This window comes from Oryctolagus cuniculus, chromosome 4 (assembly GCF_964237555.1).
Source record: "Oryctolagus cuniculus chromosome 4, mOryCun1.1, whole genome shotgun sequence".
In the NCBI taxonomy this organism is placed as follows: Eukaryota; Metazoa; Chordata; class Mammalia; order Lagomorpha; family Leporidae; genus Oryctolagus; species Oryctolagus cuniculus.
This window is the reverse complement of record NC_091435.1, coordinates 135,469,934-135,491,436: the sequence shown is the minus strand read 5'-3', so window position 1 is coordinate 135,491,436 and position 21,503 is coordinate 135,469,934. Positions and strand designations below refer to the sequence as shown.

Genomic DNA, 21,503 nt, shown 5'->3' with positions numbered 1-21,503 from the left:
TAGAGGGTCTGGCTTGTCACCTGTCTAGGAATAAAGAATCTCATAAAAGCACAAAGGGCTTTAACAAGGTTAAAGGACTACAAGTGAGAACACACTTCACTTTTTAAATAAATAAAAAAAAAAAACTTGTGTCAAATAGCTTTGGAGTAGCTTTTGTGAAAAAAATATCATTACAGACACAAGACAGAGTGAACACAAGAAGGCATATTTCTATTCTGTTGTGACTTACTAAGTGACAGCTCTCCAAGATTTTAGCAGATATCATTCTCTAGAGTCTTCAGGATTTCATTATTGTCTTTTCACCTCCCAGCAAAAACTTTTCGATGCTGTAACTGATTCGGTTACTAAGAGGTCAGCATGGAAGTGGGTATGCAGCGGAGGTGGGGCTGGAACACTGGGCTGAGGGCAGACATTCTGTATCCGGTGCTTTCAGTATAACTAAGCACAAGTGGTAAGGCCCTGCATCTTTATACCTCTCCTTCTTCCTGACCCACCCAAATTTGGCAATGCTGCTAACTTGGCCAACAAAGAGGAGGCACAAAGACACATAAAAACCAGTCTCACCTACTCGCCGTTTGTTTCACTGACTCATATTATTTTAAAATACACCACAGATGAGAACATTTTGAAGTTAAGTTTTCCATTTGCCAATTTGTAACTGAAATCCTCTGTTTTTAACCTGTCCACATTAACAAAATATAAAAACAAAGCAGCCAAAACAATAAAACAATGAGAAAGTATGGACTATTACCCTTTTCAATGGATCAATGTATATTTTAGTGTAGAAGAGCTGGTCGTCATCATTATCTTGGAGAGTCCACTGTTGTACTATACGATTGATATATGGAGCATACCCGATAAAGCCTGCAACACAGCAAAAAGAGAAATGAATTTAGCATTCATAGACCAAGGTCTGCGTCTAAGTTAATTCCACTGACCAACAGCACAGCATTGTGAAGCTAAGAGACCTTATTCTCAGATTGCAATTTCACAGCTCATTGTGAAAGAAATATGTTATTGAGTGCCCTTTGTTTTTTTTTTTTTTTTTTAGGATTTATTATCTATTTGAAAGGCAGAGGCAGAGACAGAGACAGAGAGAAAGAGAGACATCTTCCATCTGCTGGATCACCCTCAAAATGGCCACAATGGCTGGACCTGGGCCGATCTGAAACCAGGAGCCAGGAGCCAGGAACCTCCTCTAGGTTTCCCACATAGGTGCAGGGACCTAAGGTCTTAGACCATCTTCCACCGCCCTTCCCAGGCAACAGCAGAGAGCTGGACTGGAAATGGAGCAGCCTAGACTAGAAGGATGTGGGCACCGCAGGCAGCAACCTCACCTGCTATGCCACAGTGTTGGCCCCCTTAATTTTCTATATCGCTACAATTTGGAAAACAGAAAATATTCAGAGAGTCTTTTTAAATAAACATATCCCTAAAATTGACACAAAAGAGGAACTTACTCTTTCCAATGTTCCTAAGAGAAAAAAAAAGATTTACTAGTTAAAAAATAAAGTAAAACACAGGAATTTTCCCTCTGACCTTCTAAAATGCTCTTTTTGTATCTTGTGCAGGGGATTCACTATTTCTGAAAGAAAAAAAAATCTCTACAACTGTGGTATTAACATCAATGCCAGAGATGCTAATGTAATCAAAGGAATGTTGGATTTGTCACTGTCTGCAAACATCCCAAAGAAATTTTATAACCAGGACATTTTGGGAATTTTTCCATTACTTGAACCAGTCATTATTGTGCCTGCTAAACCATTTTCTGGCTAGGTTTTATGTGTCATAGTCTGGAAAAAGGAAGTCTAAAATTGGAGTGTTCCCTTTGGCTTACAGCATAAGCATTAAATCTGCCAATAACACTGCTCTATAAAGGAGGCAGACAGCAGGATCACTTTTCCTGTTTGAGTCGTCCTCTGAATTTCACAAACCCAGCCAATCTACAATGTTTCATTGACATACAATACTTTTAAAAGGGGACCAATGTTACTCCTGTGAATTGAAAGGAAAATTAAAATTTCCTCATAGGAGCAGAATTAAAAGAAATAAAAGAAGCAGGCTCAAGAATCTAAGAAGACAAAATGAAAATATAACAAAAAGCAGTCACTAGTTGCTCACTTTTTGTTATTCTTACCAAATTAAAAAAACCTAACACACTGAAAGTTAATATATATTTAATTCCTGTGATCAATCTTCTGTGAAGAACATACCAAGTGACAAGTAACATTTCCCAATGGTTCATTTGACTGTTTTTCAAAACTTATGTTTCCATATCCTTTAGTAAGCCCAAAATTTCCTCAAATAAATGAAAAGGAATTGTATCTACTTTCATAGTATATGATACATTATTTGTTTTTCTATTAACATTATTTTTTAAAACTAAACTACATACCATAAATATAATTATTTAAATAACTCTCAATGCATCATCCATGAAATCAAATAAAGTTTTATGGAACAAATTTATATTTTCTGCCATTGCTCTACTTACTTGTACTACAGAAAACCTAAGGACCATGCTTTGATTTTTTTTTACAATGACTTTCTCACTTATTAATACCTTCTCTTTCATTAGACTGATTTACAATAGGATTTACTTCCTCATTTTTTTGCTGCTGCCCCAACAATGTAAGTCTGTCTGAAATTTAGCCACTCTCTAGATAAATTCATATATGAAACTTCACTACGCATGTTATCTTCAGAAAAATTTTAATAAGTATAAAATAAAACCTATTCTAGAGTTCCACTGCTGAATACTTCCTTTTTTTTTTCAAAGATTTATTTATTATAAAGGTAGAGTTACAGAGAGGCAGCTGCAGAGGCAGAGGAGAGAGAGAAGTTTCCCATCTTCTGGTTCACTCCCCATTTGGCCTCTACGGCCAGAGCTGTGCTGATCCAAAGCCAGGAGCCAGGAGCCAGGAGCTTCTTCTGGGTTTCCCATGCAGATGCAGGGGCCCAGGGACTTGGCCATCTTCTACTGCTTTCCCAGGCCATAGCAGAGAGCTAGATTGGAAGTGGAGCAGCCAGGACTCCAACTGGTGCCAGTATGGGATGCCAGTAGTGGGCCTTTGCCCACTATGCCACAGCACTGGACCCAATACTTCCTTTTAAAAAGTGGTATTTAGGCTGGCGCCGTGGCTCACTAGGTTAATCTTCCGCCTGCGGCGCCAGCACATCAGGTTCTAGTCCCGATTAGGGCGCTGAATTCTGTCCCGGTTGCTCCTCTTCTAGTCCAACTCCTGCTGTGACCCGGGAAGGCAGTGGAGGATGGCCCAAGTGCTTGGGCCCTGCACCCGCATGGGAGACCAGGAGGAAGCACCTGGCTCCTGGCTTGGGATCGGCGCAGCGCACCGGCCGTAGCGGCTACTTGGGGAGTGAACCAATGGAAGGAAGACCTTTCTGTCTGTCTCTCCCTCTCACTGTCTAACTATGACTGTCAAAAACAAAAACAAAACAAAACAAAACAAGTAGTATTTAAACCATGTAAGATTTGGGGTCAAGTTAAAAGACCAGCCATGTGTCACTGAAAGCTTGACAGCTTGGAAGCTACAACAAAGAAGTAAACCTAGCCATAAGCCTAGCGCACAAGCAAAGAAGTGAGAGTGGGCACTTATCACTGAGAAAGGTTGACAGCATTTGAAACAGACATCCAAGGGAGAACCACTGCTATGGCAAGAACAGTGACCAGCACAGTAAAGTGGTAGGTAGATTGGGAGAAAATAAAATGGCCAAGAGATCCCAAATGCTATGAACTACAGATGTATTGAGATGGAGAGAAAAACAGAGCCAACTAAGGCAATACAAAATGGAATTTAAGGTTTCAGAAGTATAGTATCTGTCCGAGTTGACCAAGTTCCAAGGTACAACTAATGGGAATACATTGCTAAAAATAAAGTGCAGGTGAAAAGAGCTGGAATTGAGGCATCAGAGAGAAATAAAATTATCTGTTAAAAGTTTCATGCTGACGAAACCCTAGAACTCAGATATGATGCTACCTCAAGCAGCACTTATCTTAACTGTCTTAAACAGATTACATACACATGAGTAACTCAAAAAGATCCATTTGTACCCAACTTCTGTCTCTAACATGTCTCCCATCTTTGGTTATCTGTTTTGGTATTATGTTTATGTTAATCTTAGCATAAGAAAAACATATTTTGGAGTCATAATTATGTCAACATCAGATTTTATTTTATCTTTTACTGGGGTCAGCATCATTGCAGTGGGTTAAGCTGATGCCTGCAATACCAGCATCCCATATGAGGGGCTCAAGTCCCAGCTGCTCCACTTCTGATCTGCTAATGTGCCTAGGAAAACAGCAGAAGATGGTCCAAGAGTTTGGGCCTCTGCCATCTTGTGGGAGACTTGGATGGAGTTCCAGGCTCCACTTGGATGGTGTTCCAGGTTCCAGCTGTTGTGGCCATTTGGGGAGTGAACCAGCAGATGGATGATCTGTCTGTCTATCTTTCCCTATCTTTTCACTTTCTGTAACGCTGGATTTCCAAATAAATAAAAATATTCAAAAAATTTTATTTTTAAGGGAGGGGATGGTATATGATAGTTTGCTACTTGAATCCCTGGTGACATAGATAATGCAACATTTCAAGTAAATCCAGATGCTCAATGTTGAATCTTTTTGATTGCAGATTCCAAGACAAAGCATTTATGTACTCTATTTCAAAATTGGATGAAATTTTATGTTTAAACATTACATGGTTATAGATTGAGAATTAACTTTTTTCACATAAGGATACTTACTAAATCTATTATCCTGAAGCTACATACAACAGGATCAATGAAACCACACTCAGCAGACCTTGGTCCATGGGTTTTTTTTTAAACTGATACATGAAAATTGTATATATTCATTGGGTACCATGTATTTGACATGTATACAATCATGTAATATTTGAATCATGTTTGTCCTGTACAACTAAATTTCCAAAGTCACCTAAATCTGGAACATGAATTTCCACACTTCCAATATAGAAAAAAAAACAGCATCTACATTGCCTAGTGTTGTTAGGAATATTAAATGAAATAATGCATGGGAAAATGCTTTGACATCTGTACTACACACTGTGGATTTTAAACGGATGTTAATTTCAATAGTAATAATAAAGTAATAGTGACATACAACTTCAAGTCTACAGGTTTTTTTAACATATGCAAAGAAAGACTATTACAAGAATATTCATCATTTACTGTGACTTTAACTTCTTAGTCAGAATCTTACCCACCTCCAGAATTCAGGTAGGGTTTCCCACTGTGCACAATGGGATATTTTTCTGCTAATCTTTTATCTGGCCATAGAAGTCCATCTGCTGCAAAGACCACTTTGTGGTTTGTCTTTTGGAACTTTTTTAAAACTTCTTCAGGACCACCAGCAAAAATGACGTGAAAGCTGTTTAATGCAGGGAAATCAAAAGAAGTTTTAAAATACACTCATCAGAATTCAGGCATATAAAATAAGAAAAGGACTATAATAAAGCTCAGAATTTAGAATCCACCACCAGATTAATAACATTATATATAGAATACATCAAATATTTTTCTTCATTTAAATTATATGGGTTATATTGAGTTATTAATGTTTATATTATATTAGCAAATGAAATCCAAATAAAAGAATGCTTTTTAGTTTCAATTTTAACTTTTTTCAATAATCATTTATCCCCAAAATCAAATTCTTAAGCAATATTTAAGTATTAGAAATTTAATTACTTGCTATACAATTTAATAATACAGACACAGTCATTCAATAATACTGTGCAGTGGTAGTAATGTAGCCAATATAGTTTATACAAGATGAAGCATTGCCAATACAATTTAATAATACAGACACAGTCATTTACAGAAGTTGCCATCAAAACTGCCTAATATTTCAATTCAATTTGTGTCAATCCATTATAAGGTCTGAAGATTTCATTATCTCTGACAAAATGTGGTTAGCCACTAAGTGTCATCAATATACATTCAATATATGAATCACTATTTAGCCTAACAACATTAATGTGTTCAGATCAGTATGTTTTTTTAAAGCTCAATTAATTAAAAAAAGTAACAATTAGCACTAACTTAATGTTTACAGTGTCACTGATTCCACAGACTGTATTCCTCAAAGTTCATTCATAAATTTATAATCACTTAACAAAATATGAAGTGTCAAAGCCACCATCTAAAATGTTTCCAACTGGTAATAAGTTCTCTGTTTATTACAAACACATATTCTTCAACATTTTTCTGTTCACTTCTGTGTACCTCAAGGCCAAGGTTTACATAGAAAATAATTTAGTGACTAACCATCTCAGATGGTAAATAATTAATGTTCCTGAATTGAGCCCTTAGATCTTCCTATAGTCGAAACTGGAGTCACTGCTGTGATCTCTGACCAGAGAAGTAAGTAAGCTGCACCAGGTGCCTTTTTTCCTAAATTCGCTCTCAAGGAAGTAGTAGCAAGCCAGGCCAGTGACTAAACACCAGGCAAGATTCATTAAATTTCTTTATATGAATTATTTTATCAAAACAAAACCCACCACTAATCACCTTTTAAATATCTATTTATTTGAGAGGCAAAGTTACAGACAGAAGGAGAGCCAGAGAGAGTCTTCCATCTGCTGGTTCACTCCACAAGTGGCCACATTGCCCAGAGCTGGGCCAATCTTAAGCCAAGAGCCAGGAGCTTCTTCCAGTGTCCACGTGGGTGCAGTGGCCCAAGTGCTCGGGCCATCTTCAGCTTCTTTCCCAGGCTATCAGTAGGGAGCTGGATCAGAAGTGGAGCAGCAGGAAATAGTACCTGCGTTCATACATGATGCTGGCACCACAAGCAGAGGTTTCACTAACTATGCTATGGCGCCAGCCCCTATTGCTCATCTCTTATGTTGGTAAAAAGCCCACAGATTTTTTTTTTAACTTTACTTTAACAAGAATACTGTTACTATTTGGACTTGCAGCAGAGATGCCAACTGATCCCCTACATCTTCCCATTTCTTTACTTTAATAATGTATTGCTCCATTGTTAGCTGGGCTCTACTACTTAGAAGCTACGCTGGGCCAGCACCGAGGCTCACTAGGCTAATCCTCCACCTATGGCGCCAGCACACTGGGTTCTAGTCCTGGTTGGGGCACCGGATTCTGTCCCGGTTGCCCCTCTTCCAGGCCAGCTCTCTGCTGTGGCCCAGGGAGTGCAGTGGAGGATGGCCCAAGTGCTTGGGCCCTGCACCCCATGGGAGATCAGGAGAAGCACCTGGCTCCTGCCTTCGGATCAGCACGGTGTGCTGGCCACAGCGTGCTGGCAGCAGCGGCCATTGGAGGGTGAACCAACGGCAAAGGAAGACCTTTCTCTGTCTCTCTCTCTCTCACTATCCACTCTGCCTGTCAAAAAAAAAAAAAAAAAAAAAAAAGAAGAAGAAGAAGAAGAAGAAGCTACTCTGAAGCTTGAGGTGTGACACAATTGGCTCTGCCTAACAGAATGTGAGTAACACAAAGTGTATTTAACCTCCAGAACCTGACCTTCAAAAGGGAAATTTTCTGTTCTCTGCTTCTTCCTTCTCTCTTTGTCCGCTTCATCATGAATCACAATTTATACCCTCACCATATAAGACACTTCAAGTTACACACACACACACACAGAGAGAGAGAGAGAGAGAGAGGGAGAGGGAGGGAGAGAGAGAGACAGAGAGAGAGAGAGAGAGAGAAACAAGAGGACTGGGTGGGGCCAGTGTTGTGGAGCAGCAGGTTAAGCCATTGCCTGTGTGTGACACTGGTGTCCCTTATGTATACTAGTTCAAATCTCATATACTCTACTTCTGATCCAGCTCCCCACTAATGCACCAAGGAAAACACAGGAAAATTGGACCTTGCCACCTACCTGGGAAACTGGGATGAAGTTCCAGGCTCCTGGATCCTGCCTGGCCCATCCCTGGCTATAGTGGCCATTTGAGAAGCGATCCAGAAAATGGAAGATATCTGTGTATGTGTGTGTGTGTTTTCCTCTAACTCTGCCTTTCAAACAAATAAATCTTTTTTTAAAAAAAATAAAATGTTACAATGTTGACAACATGCAGCTAAATTTTGTAATTAAACAACTTTTTTTTAACTATGCTAAAAAATAGGTCTGGAATCAGAGAGATATAGACTTTTTTATTTCACATTTCTCTAGGGATTTAAACTTCATAATCTGTTTTCAGTTATTAAAAAGACTATTTCAAAGTTAAAACATAAACATAAATCTATATCTAGTATGTAGACAATGTTGCTACTTAGCTTTTTTTTCCCCCTTTCACAATAAATCGCAAAAAACCGTAACATAATCTTCAAGTCATTCACAGCACACAATCTGAAGTTTGCCAAATTGGTGTCTTACCCAATTCTGCCAGCTCCTATCAGAATAATCTGAGACAAGTTATTTAACCTCTATGTGTTTCAGTTTCTTTACAAAATGAAAAACAAAATATATCAAGTTATTATAAAAATTAAAAATTAATAACACAAAGCACATTCTCAGCACTCAACAAAGTTAACAAAAACTAAGATTATTATTAACTAGAGGTAAAGGACAGCTAGGAAGAGAGATATGGAGAATAACTCACTATTAAGTTTTACCGAAATGTAAGCTAAAATAATTTTATTTTTAGCCAGAGAAATTATTTTTAAAAAAGCCCTTTAAGACAGAATAAAATTGTTCCAACTAAAATCTCAAGCCAACTTCTTCTCTTCTATTTTAAAAACTCCATTAATCTGATAACACAAAACATTAACAAATTTCTCCTTTTCTTCTAAGTACAACTAAATTCTTCAATATTATTTTTTTCCAAGAAGCATTTTTCCTCCAGCTAGTAGTTATTGATAATTTATTTAATGTTAAATAATAGGAAATAAAGCCATGAGAGGTCAGGTAAATAAACCAAACCCTCAGAGAGAGATTGTCATGCCAGCTACAGAGGAACCCCTATATACTGTCTAGAGGTGGGGAAGATATCATTTTAATGTCAGAGAATCACGTGACAGAAACAGAAGCTGACATGATTCAGAAAGTTTGCAGGAAGCTTCATATATCCCAAAGCTATGCAGTTTGTTTTCTATCTGAGTGAAGGATACTGATATATACTTGGTATGTCTTGAACAATTAATAAATAAGTCAGCAGCTTGAAAAAGAAAAGCTGTATCAACTTTTACATTGAGAATTTACTATTTCACAAGCATATGCATTACATTTATAAACAAAATGAATTTATTTTAAGGCAGATGGTGAAGGGAAACATTATATTTGCATAATTCAGTAAGAATTTGACTTTAAAGGCCCTGTGTTGTAGAGCAAGTGGGTTAAGCCACCACCGGTGTACTGGAATCCCATATAGGCACGGAATCATGTCCTGATTGGCCCACTTCTGATCCAGCTCCCTTCTAATGGCCTGGGAAAAGAAGCAGAAGATGCTCCAAGTGCTTGGGTCCCTGCCACCCACATGCAAGACCCAGATGAAGCCTCCTGGCTCCCGGCTTCAGCCTGGCCCAGCCCCGGCCATTGTGACTATTTGGGGAGTGAACCAGCGGATAGAAAATTTCTTTCTAACTCTCCCTCTCTCTCTGAAACGCTTTCACATAAGTACATAAACCTAAAAATAAAAAAGAATTTGACATTGAATAAAATCTTAAGGTTACTGAAATGTTTCCCATTTCATTCTGGTAGCATTCTTAAATCTATGTTTAAGTACTTTAGAAAATTCTTTTGAACTTATTTAAAAGTTCTCAAAGGGCAAGCAAGTTTTTATACTTAAAATTATTTTGGCTATAAAAATTCTAATAGTCAATTTGAAAAAGAGAGAATGCACAAAGGTCATAAAAATAATTCTCACAGGAATTCAGTACCTTTAAATGCTAAGTATAAAATAAAAATTTCCACACTTAACTCGTGAATTTTCCTGGGCCCTGCAAAAACCATAAGATTCCACCCTATGTGGTCATATTGAGGTCTCTACCAGACATGTCAGTGTTCTATCTCCAACAGGTCATCGAGATTTTTACAAGTGTTTGTCCTTCTGTGTTTTCTGCTTCTGTGGCACCATTGACCGAATAGTCACCCAGGTTTAAAATCTTTCATTCAGCTTCTACTCTTCTCGTTCCATCTCCTCTCTCATCAAATATTTTGTCAAATTCTATTGATTCCATCTACTTAATCTATTTAGCATTCACGTCTTTTCCAGTCTCTCCAGTCTCACTAGAAGTCCCTGGCATAGATTCATTCAAAAACCCTAGGGGCCTACAGGCCTCCGCTTTACTCATCTCCACCCCTCCTCTAATTGGGACCGTCTGACAAACGCCCCTGAAAACCACTCTATGGCAGTCCCCAGACTGAATCTCTGGGTTTTCTAAAGCAGAAGTCAACAATATTTACTCTCAGCCCTTCTAAAGCAAGTTTGAGGCTTTGAGGGATTCCACTCTGCCACTGTGGTGCATAAGCAGCTACAGACAATATGTAAACAAGTGAACAGAGCTGAGTTCCTATAAAACTTTTTACCAAGAAACAGACGGTGGGCTGGGCCATAGTTACTGACCCCAGTCCTGTAAAATAAAGCTTAAATGAATCAACCTGACATTAATAAGCTTCCATTAAATAGCATGGTCTAATGCCAAAATGGATTATTTGGTCTGCCATCTATGCCTTCTTCAGTCATGAAGTCATTCCTGCTTAGCACATCTTTTCCCAATCAGTTCCAAACCATTCGTCTCCAAGGCCCACTGCCAACACCTCCTCCTCTACAAACCTCTGGCTGATCAGCACAACTGAAAAAGGTCATTTTCTTCCTCTTAGTTCCCACAGCTCTTCTCCTCTTCCCTTTCAATGAGCATTTCATTGGCTGTTCTTCTTGCTAAGAGTGTCAATTATTCATCTTTTTATGCTGAAGATAATCAATAATTATGTGCTCAACAAATGAGTGAATCAATGAGTGAATGAATCATCTCAACATGATGCAAAAGCTACTGAGTAGCAGGAGGAAAGCCGCTCCAGTGTTCCCTAACTTTGTTATTCTTCCCCCATCCACTACTTTCTTCATCACAGGCAAAAACTTGAGTAAAAACCTATGAGCATCCAAACTATTAGCTAGTTTCTGAAAGCCTGAGAAAAGTCAATGAAACTGAAGCTAATTATTCATTCATCACATCTCCACCTCAATACACATACATATTTCCAGGCAAAAGTAACACATCTTACCTTAGGAAACAATCAAAAAAAGCAAAAACAAAACAAAGAAGAAACAAAACTTCAAATGCCCACCCACTCAGTTTATCTTGCAGAATAAATTATAAGAGCATCACTGAAGAAATGACCAAATTTATTTTAGGGATTTGGTGGGGGGAGGAGTTCACTGTTATAATGCAGGCACTATTTTTTTTTTTTTTTTTTGACAGGCAGAGTGGACAGTGAGAGAGAGAGAGACAGAGAGAAAGGTCTTCCTTTGCCGTTGGTTCACCCTCCAACAGCCGCCGCGGCCGGCATGCTGCGGCCGGCGCACTGCGCTGATCCGATGGCAGGAGCCAGGTACTTCTCCTGGTCTCCCATGGGGTGCAGGGCCCAAGCACTTGGGCCATCCTCCACTGCACTCCCTGGCCACAGCAGAGAGCTGGCCTGGAAGAGGGGCAACCGGGACAGAATCTGGCGAATGTAGGCACTATTTTAAGAACTAAATATTACTTGAGAGATTTTTCTCTGTAAGTGATATATAATTTCATTTCACTGTGGGTAGAGGTGGGAGTCAATGAGGACACTGTCCAGCTATAGGGTAATTTCCTCAAGACCATTTTCTGACAGTAGCCTAAACATTAGAACACTAGTATAGCAGGAGAGAGCAAAAGGCAGAGATGGAGGGCAAGCTGCACAAGCCGTCAGCTAACCACTGGCACTTCTTTCTCGGAGGGTCAGTCTCTTTATTTATGAAATGATCTGATAAATTAAATAAAAATGTATGCCTAGTTTTTTTTAAGATTTATTATTTATTTGAATGTCAGAGTTACACAGAGAGAGAAGGAAAGACAGAGAGAGAGGGAGAGGTCTTCCTCCTCTGGTTCACTCCCCAACTGGCCGCAATGGCTGGAGCTGCACCTATCCGAAGCCAGGAGCCAGGGGCTTCTTCTGGGTCTCCCACGCCGGTGCAGGGGCCCAAGGACTTGGGCCATCTTCCACTGCTTTCCCAGGCCACAGCAGAGAGCTGGATCAGAAGTGGAGCAGCCGTAACTTGAACAGGCATCCCTGTGGGATGCCAGCACTGGAGGCAGGGGCTTTACCCGCTATGCCACAGCGCGGGCCCCTATATGTCTAATTTTAAAATGACAGTTAAGTATATCTCTGTAACATGTGATCTGTCAACTCTCACACAGTTTTGTACAAGTATTCATTTAAGTAACGAAGAAATAAAGTTAAAAAAAAAAAACTCTAGCGTTTCTTATGATATAGGTACACTGTGACAAATAAAACATGCAAAGCTGTTGAAAGAGAAATGTATCCAGAGTACAAGGTTTCTGTCCTAATCAGCTCCCAAACCACAGCAACTAGTACCAAACTTTGCACATAACAGATACTTAAGATATGTTCACAGAAAAAAGAGTAAGGCGCAGGAGCAGACAAGCTGACTTGGGAATGAATACACACATTCAGACAGACACACGAAAGTCAGCCAAGTAATCACACAGTGCAGCACCTGCAGACAACCAATCTGGACACTGACTTGTATGAATACCCAGTGCTTCCTTTGTGTATCACCTTCTTCACCTTCCTTCCAGCATTCCTAATAATAAACTCCGTCAACATTCAGTAAATACTAACAATAAAATGTGAACAATTTGAAAAAAAAATCACTCGTTTTGAACTTAATTCCTATACACATTATGCATTATTTTAGATGAGTCAGAAGGCACAGCAATATATTTAAGTGACAGCTAATGAGTTCAATCTTTCCTTCAAAAAAGAAAGAAAGAAATGCCATGGAAGCTTGGAACCATGATGTGTTTTGGCTTTCCTTCATCCTAAAATAGTGAAATGTTGCCTGTTGTTAATGTTCTTTGTGTCTGCCCACTCAAACTGCCATCAGCACCAGGAAGGAGGAGATCATCAAATAAACCTGCCAGTGTTAGGTAAAATTATAGATGTCATATTTGAAAAGCTTTGCTTTCAGGAAATTTTTACTCTGGTTTCTGTAAAACTATGTATGACAATATAAAAGGCAAGAATACTGGGTATGTAATGTGAGTTCTGAGAGATGTAAAATGCTTATTTCATGGAACACAAGGTAGGATCTATTCATCTTTAGAAAAGCAAATAACACTTCCTCAACAATAACAACGAAATCAGAAAAAAGTATTGTCACAAATTACTTGCTATGTGACCCAATAAAACATGCCTTTTCGTAATTTTCTGAAGGCACATTGTTCAGAAGAAATTACGCCCAACACTCAAGTTTTTCGGAAGATGTGCATTCCTCTTCCACATTAGTTCACATTAGTTCAGTTTTTTGTTTGCAGAATCACTGTGATATAAACTAGAAATCCTTGAGGGCAGGATGTTTCTCTCTCTTTCTATAGTGTTAAGTTCAATGCCTGCAACACATTTTGTGCTCAATAAATGCACACTGAAAACAGTGAAAAACCTGCCCCCTGATCTTACTTTTCAGCAAAATAATGTTCTAGCAGAAGCCAAAAGAAACAAACATTTGCTGATACATGAAAGGTCAAATGGAATAGTATCATATTCATAGTTTCTAACCAAAATTCAACTTTCAGGTAATTTCAAGGTTTTGAAATTCAAAACAATTAGATATTTTCCTGCCTTTAGAAGTCACTTTCTCTCCCAATGAACAAAGAAAAATAAGTTTGAAAAGTAATTTCAAACCATTCACTATGATTTTCCCTCTTGTTATTGTACCTCGAACGTAAGTTAAGTCAGGCACAGACTCAGCTCCACTGTGTGAGACACACAATTCCATTCAGCAAAATAGCTGAAGAGAAGCTAGCCAGATAAAACCAATCTGACCAGGCACACAAGCAAATAGCAGAGATGTGTGTGATGAGACAATTCCTCCATTTATTAATTTTGCCAGTATTTACTAATCTTGGACTAACATCAAAGACTACAACAACCTGGAAAACTGCTGAAAAAAGATTTCCCTTTATATCATTTGAATTATGTCTACCAAGTTTTGCAGGGAGCCAATGAATACCATTCTGGTTTTGGTTAAGCTTACTTTTCCTTACTGTTATCTTTTGATGACAACAGCCAATTCCTTCATCTTACCCTCAAAGTTGTAATCATTTTTAAATAAATTCCTTAACACATTAGATAGTTTCTATATACCAAAATATTTCAGTAAATATATTCATTTAAAAATGCAGGTGCTCCTTGATTAATACTGGGATTGCCTCCTGAAAAAATCCATCCTAAATTGTAGTTATCATAAACTGGAAATGCATGCAATATTAAACACCATGACTTAGCAACACAGTCGACTGTAGAGTAACAGTTCATGGTTACTATGGAGTTGACTGATAGCTGCTGCTGGCTGCTGCCGCCCAGTCTCATGAGTAAGGTACTGCACATCACCAGTGCAGAAAAAAACAAATTTCAAAACTTTCTACTGAATGTGTATCACATTTACACTTTTGTAAAGTCAAAAAAGTCTAAGTCAGATCATCATTCAGTCAGGGAACATCTGTATTCCTTCTTTGTAGGGACAATAACCACCACCAAATCTATCTTTGAATTACTATATAAACTGCAAGTCTTTATGATGTTGCACACCTGTATTCTAATTAATCAAATCATACACAGTGCTGTCACTGTTACTGTACATTTCTTCTCTGTCCCAAGCTCAATGATTCTGACTTTACTTCTAAATAGCTTCCTTCTAAATAGTTTTCTTAAGTCTAAGAGAAAAGAAAAAAACAGCCAAAATTTTTATTAGATGACTTTATCTGATATTCCAAAATCTGGAAAAATTATTCTACCATGTGCTTTAGGGCCTGGTTTATATTTCACTCTATCCAGCACAGCAAATTATGTGGAGATATTCAGTATGCATCAAGTTCACTCCAAAGAACAGAATCATTGCTTGTTTCCTTGTGGTTTATATATTATCCTTTAAAAAAAAAAAAAGAAAAAGAGCAAAAAGAAACAACAACAACCAAAAAAAACCAAAGGTCAACAAATAATAATTATGTGTGACCATCTGTCTTCAACTTATTACAGTAAAATAAATGCTTGCTTTATACTATAATTCCAAAAGTATGAAAAGTTATCTTAATATAAAACTCAAAATGCTCATTCACTTTGATTGAAGTGTATTGTAAAAGCATCATAGAATCATTTTGCTCCATAAGGAAATCTACCATCACCGACTTAAAATATTTGTCCCCAAATTGTCATTAGCTTATTTCAAAAGAACCCATCTGCTACTCATAAAATTAATCATATTTATTGATAGTTGTTCTAATCAATAGGAGACTATGAAGCTTTACAAGTCATACTAATTAAAAGGAAACACACACAGACATACACATGTCCATGCACTCACAATTGTATAAAATAGTTGAAAAAGGCACCTTCCCATATGTAGATATTCAATTCCATTTTGTTTTGAAAAAAATCCAAAACCATGGCAATCATTTATTTTTATATACATCAAATATGATCAATTTTACCCTAAAAAGTATATTTATAAGCATCCAGTCTTTAACTTTAAATGTTCCAGAAGTCAATTTGGAATATATATTCCCATGGAAGCAATGTTATAAAATTGTTTCAATTAATTCACAAAAGACTGTCTAAGTGGACACAAGGGATCATTATGGGATATTGGAAATGTTCTAAAACTGAACAGTGGTGATGACATGCAACTCAGTATAACTTAATAAAAATTATTAAATTTTATACTTTAAGTATGCCATATTATGTAAATTTTACTTCAATAAAGATTTTTTTAAACAGCCTATCTAAAGTAGTATGTACATAAAATTGTGTAAGGTGATTTACCATAGTGACTTATGCATCAACAGAACTAATTATTACAGTTAAATAGTAATTTGTTTGCTTTATTAAAATGAATGCATTCGGAAATCCGGTCCTTGGCCAGAGGTAAATTTAATTAGCATACCTAGCAATTTTATTATAAAATGGGCATTACATTAAAATAATTTATGACCAGCCTAATTCATTTGCCCTAGGCCTTAGGTTACCTATGATTTTCAACAAAATTTCACTCCCTAAGATAACACACACACACAAAAAAAGGAGAAGAGTGTTACCTTTAAAAATACAATAAAAGAAAAAAGTTCCAGTTGGCACCAACTGCTTACCCCTTTTACATTCTCACGATCCCAAAGTTTTTGCCAAGAACAGACATTGTGGGTGACCATGAAGAAAATCTGAATGACTTCCTACAGAACAATGACTTGGCTCTTCTAACAGGAGGAACAGTCAGAAAAGCTGTCACTAGGGCTGGCATTTTAACTCAGCAGGTTAAGTTTCCACGTGATACACCAGCATCCCTTATCTGAGCACTAGAGCCCCAGAGCTCCACTTCCAATCCAGCTCCCTGCTAATGTTTCTGGGAAAACAGCAGAAGATGGACCAAGTGCTTGAGCCCTTGTTACCCGTGTGGGATCCCAGATGAAGTTCCAGGCTCCTGGCTTCAGCCCAGCCCAACCCCAATCATTGCAGCCATTTGTGGAGTGAACCAGTGGATGGAAGATCCCTTTCTCTGTCTCTTCCTCTCTCAGTGTCACTCTTCCTTTCACATAAATAAAAATAAATCTTAGGGGCCGGCTCTGTAGCACAGTAGGTTCATCCTCTGTCTGTGGCGCTGACATCCCATATGGGCGCCAGTTCTAGTCCTGGTTGCCCCTCTTCCAATCCAGCCCTCTGCTATAGTCTGGGAAAGCAGTAGAAGATGAAGTGCTTGGGCCCTGCACCCACATGGGAGACCAGGAAGAAGCACCTGGCTCCTGACTTCAGATGGGTGCAGCTCTGGCCATTGCAGCCATCTGGGGAGTGAACCAACGGAAGGAAGACCTTTCTCTCTGCCTCTCCCTCTCATGTCTGTAACCCTACCTTTCAAATAAATAAATTAAAAAATCTTTAAAATAAATAAATAAATCTGAAACAAAATGTTGTCGCTAATATATTCAGACACTCATAGTGCCTGGAGGACGCTAGACCTTCCATTAAAACTTCCAGATATCTCACAGTATCTACAGCTTTCTCATTACAGACAGGCCTCTCATATACCAGTTCCTGCAAGACTAAATCAAACACTGAGGGGAAACGGCAGGGGATGGAAGAGTAAGAGTGGAGAAAAGCAGTTCTTCCTAAAACCCAAAAGGAGGTTTGAGAATCTAAAATCATTATTGGCACATATGTGGTTTACTTTTTAAAACTGAATGTGCTCCAGAATCAAAGTCAAAATACACATGTGGCGAGTTCAGGTTGACTAATGTGATTGCTGAAATCCGTGGTAATTTTAAACAAATACATACTCAGTATAGTAGCTTACCCTAAGCAGTTATTATGACAAACTTCCTAATATAAAAAAAAAATACACAGTAACAAATAATATATGAAAATCCACAGTATGCAAGCCCCACACACCTCATCTTGCAAGAACAAGTGTAACTTAGTATCTTTGTCTAGGAAACACCAAAAGAATTCTAAAGGTGTATGTATTATGGATCCTGTTATAAGGTAGAGGGGAAAATTCAATGGCTTCTGAAATAAGCAACCAATGGCAAAGGGGGAGGGCAGAAAGAAAAGAGAGAAGAGAAGAGAAGAGAAGAGAAGAGAAGAGAAGAGAAGAGAAGAGAAGAGAAGAGAAGAGAAGAGAAGAGAAGAGAAGAGAAGAGAAGAGAAGAGAAGAGAAAAAAATAGAAAAGACAAAGAATGGAAGAAAAGAAGTGATAAATCACAATTCAGAACAACTTGATATTAACATTAAAATGTAAAACGATGGTCAAGAACAATAGCAGATACTTCAAAGTAATGAGGAGAGTGAAACAGTGTACAAAAAGATATTTACACATTAGAAAGGTTCTTCTTTCTTAATAACACAATAAGTACATAAATCTTAAAAAAATTAATATAAATTTAGAAGACCATCATATATTTTTCTTACCACTCTGTAAACAAGATAACCAGATCATCTTGATTGCCATAATGTTCCATGACTTCTTTCATTAATCTCACTTTTTGGCCACCTCCAATACTATTAATTCCACCACCACCTCGCCACTCCTCTCCTTGACCAAGTACCTGTAAATGAGATCAACATTTTATCCCTGAGCAAAACTCAAATTAATAGTACCATAAAACACAGAAAGTCATCAGCAACTTGAAGAGCACTGCATCCTAACCACTCTTTAATGTACTTCAACGTTTCATCAAATCATTATGCTAGAAAGAAAAAAAATGTAGAGACCTAGGTCAAGTCATAAATCTTCAATGTTATCCATCTCAAAAATTTTCTATTTTATTATTTCAAAAGTTGAGTTTAATCAATGTAGATGGACTCAGAGGTATTTATCATACTTTATTATCTTATTCCTATTTGTGAAGACTAAAATGAACAAGAAAATGAAGAGACCTTCAATATCATGTTTTTTTTTGTTTTTGTTTTTGTTTTTTTTTTTCAATCTGGCAGGAAATCTGTATGATGAGCACTGAAATCTCTGGAATCTCGGTGACTCTTGAATTGGGCCCTGAAGCAAATTTGAATTGTTCAGGGCCATACAAAGGGCAGCAAGTGAAAAATCCAAAAATTATTTTCTTTAGATTTGAAATCTTAAACTTACACAATCCTCAAAATCTTAATAAGAATTTATCAATGCAAGAAATTGTTCATACATCATCAGTGAGAACTAAGCCTGTGCCCTTGTGTCCTCATAGTTTTATTTGCCTTAGCTCAGCAGATGCCTCCTAACACTGTTGACACACCTGCCTCTGAGGGAGCAGGAAGTACCTATAATACATGCCATGCCTCCTCACACACAATGTTTATCTTGGTTTCAGCAAAACAGTATGGAAAGAGAAGGAATGAAATTAAAAGCAAATGCAAAAGAAAAGGATAAAATCCATTTAGAGAATAAATACTATTAGTTCCAATTTCATTTCACACTGAGCCAAATACAAATCTATCTGGCAAGGTCTGTGGGGCTCCCAGCCTGCAATCTCCTGTCTTGGCTTCATGGACAGCTATCCTGAAAGTTGTAAGATAAATGTGATCCAAGAGAACAGAGGCTGTTTTGGAGATTAAATTGGGGCTCCTCTGGTTGAATGAATCCTTTTTGCCCTAAAATGTGGTATCCTCTGGCTCTGAGTTTTGTGCCAGAACCCTTCTAGACTCTCCAGTTCTGCAAGTGTACTGTCCCCGAAGCACGTATGAGAGACTGACTACTCTGTGCAGTGCACTACATCAACCATCACTCTGTTCTCTACACCGCACCAGTGGTTGTCAGAGTTCAGTATGCATCAGAAACACATCAAAGGCTTTTGAAAACACACGTCTGGTGCCACATCCTGAATTTGTGCTTCACTTGGTCTGAGGTGGGGTCTGAGCATTCTCCTTTCTACTTCCCAGGAGATGCAGATATTGGTGATTTTGATTCCACACTTCAGAAACCACTACATTAAACAGTGGGAAGACAGCAGGAGGTTCCTAAAATCTAGGGTCAGTAAAATGGTGCTGGTGCTTGGGGTCCAAGATCTGACACTTCCTCACTATGACCCCGGGACAAATTTTCCTCACCCATAAACAAAGTATTATCTACCCTCCATGGTTAATGAATCAACTGCACACCACATCTAAAGTTCCTAACCAAGTGGCTGTTTCTAAGAAATAGTCCCTGTCTCTTGGGTCTGAATCCTAAAAATCCTCCCTAAAGGTTTCAGCATTACTTTATCCTAATGTGTCTATTACTTCTATAGCATCTCCAATCAGTACATGCTATTATGTTTATTACCTATCCTAACATAGTCCCAACATATTTTTCATTTGTCCCATGTTAAACAGCTAGTTGTTACTATTAGATCTCTTAGCCAGCAAAATTTAGCCTCTTTATTAGCTGCCCTATGGTAACATCTGTACCTAGCATTCCAGTGGTTATGTAATGAATCCTACCTTTTTTCTACATAACATACCAGAACAATCCAATTTTTTCCGCAAGCAGGAAGCAATACTTTTTCCTACTTTAAGTTTTTTTTTTTTAATTTCCTACCTAAATGCCTCCTCATTCTCTTATTTTTACTAAGGATTGTCTGACAGATCCTTTTTCTATCAAAAAAAAAAAAAAAAAAAAAAAAGTAAGTAATGATGGCAGGCCTCCCACAGCTCAGTTTAACAGGTGTCTCAGTTTCCTCTGCTGATTTATCAGCAAGATGTCCCCTGCAGCTAACTCTTCTAAAGCCCTTTCATAGCTTTACAAATTCCTCTAAAACTAACAGAAAACAGGAAAAGCAACTCTCAGTAAGGGACCTTCACAGTCATGCAGTCATACTTACAACTTTCTGTAAGCAAAGGAACATTATGGCATACAAATCCATGATGAAAAATTACTCACAAAAGTTTACTACTGAACATCAGCTATACTGAGAGTATAAGGCCCTTAGCAAATATTAAAAAATTACTACCTGAATAACAGTCTTACTATAGCCAAAATTTAGCTTTAAAACTAAGCATTAAAACTAATAAAACCATAAGGATTACAGGCTATGATGCTGTCTCTATTATAAAAATCGTATTTAGGCACATAATCTAATATCTCTAACATCTCCATAGATTAAAGAGTATACCATACCTTCACAGTATAATTGAAATATTTGGCAGACTGCATAAATCGATGGAATCCATCATTTTCTTTGGTTGCTACAGTTATGACTAATAACTTATCTGCAAAGATAGAAAGAAATAACATAAGAAGACTTACCAAGAGATTAAATGCTAACAACTTACAATTCAGTATAGTGACCAGATACCACATTAAATCCATAGGAATGTTCTGGTTTGTTTATCTATATAATAATTTTTTAAAAAAGAGCTGTTGAAAAAACCAAGCACTTAAAATTGATTGCTTCAAAATTGTGAATCCAACAAATGACCAGTTTAAAATAAATCCATTAATTTCTAAGAAAAAAAGCATGTTCTCCTGGAGTATTTCAATTTTATAAATAAAAAAGCTTTAATAAAATGCACATTTTTAAGCTGTAAAGATTAAGACTCTCCTAGATATCGTCTAACTAACCAAGTTCACTGTCACCTTTAAATCATCCTTGGTTTATGATACACATGAGTGAGGTTGTACAGTATACTGCATTTATCAGATTGGGGTGGGCATTTGGTGCACTGGTTACGTAGCCAGCTGGGATGCCTGCATCCCCTATCAGGGTGTCTGGGTTCAAGTCCTGCCTCTGCTTCCAATTCTAATTTCCTACCAATGTACATCTTGGGAGACAGCAGGTGATAGCTCAA

The 21,503-nt window shown here is 37.7% G+C and overlaps 1 protein-coding gene across 3 annotated transcripts in view; it reads right to left on the bottom strand.

The window, feature by feature from the left end:
- PLOD2 (procollagen-lysine,2-oxoglutarate 5-dioxygenase 2) overlaps window positions 1–21,503 on the bottom strand; it is a 99,347-nt gene that overhangs the window by 35,695 nt on the left and 42,149 nt on the right. For all 3 annotated transcript variants that reach the window (XM_008266286.4, XM_008266287.4, XM_051818672.2), the window contains exons 2-5: window positions 20,833–20,924; window positions 18,156–18,292; window positions 5,244–5,407; window positions 752–864 (exon numbers count right to left, since the gene is read on the bottom strand). In XM_008266286.4, coding sequence (XP_008264508.1) covers window positions 752–864; window positions 5,244–5,407; window positions 18,156–18,292; window positions 20,833–20,924 — 506 coding nt within the window. The remainder of the gene's footprint in view (window positions 1–751; window positions 865–5,243; window positions 5,408–18,155; window positions 18,293–20,832; window positions 20,925–21,503) is intronic.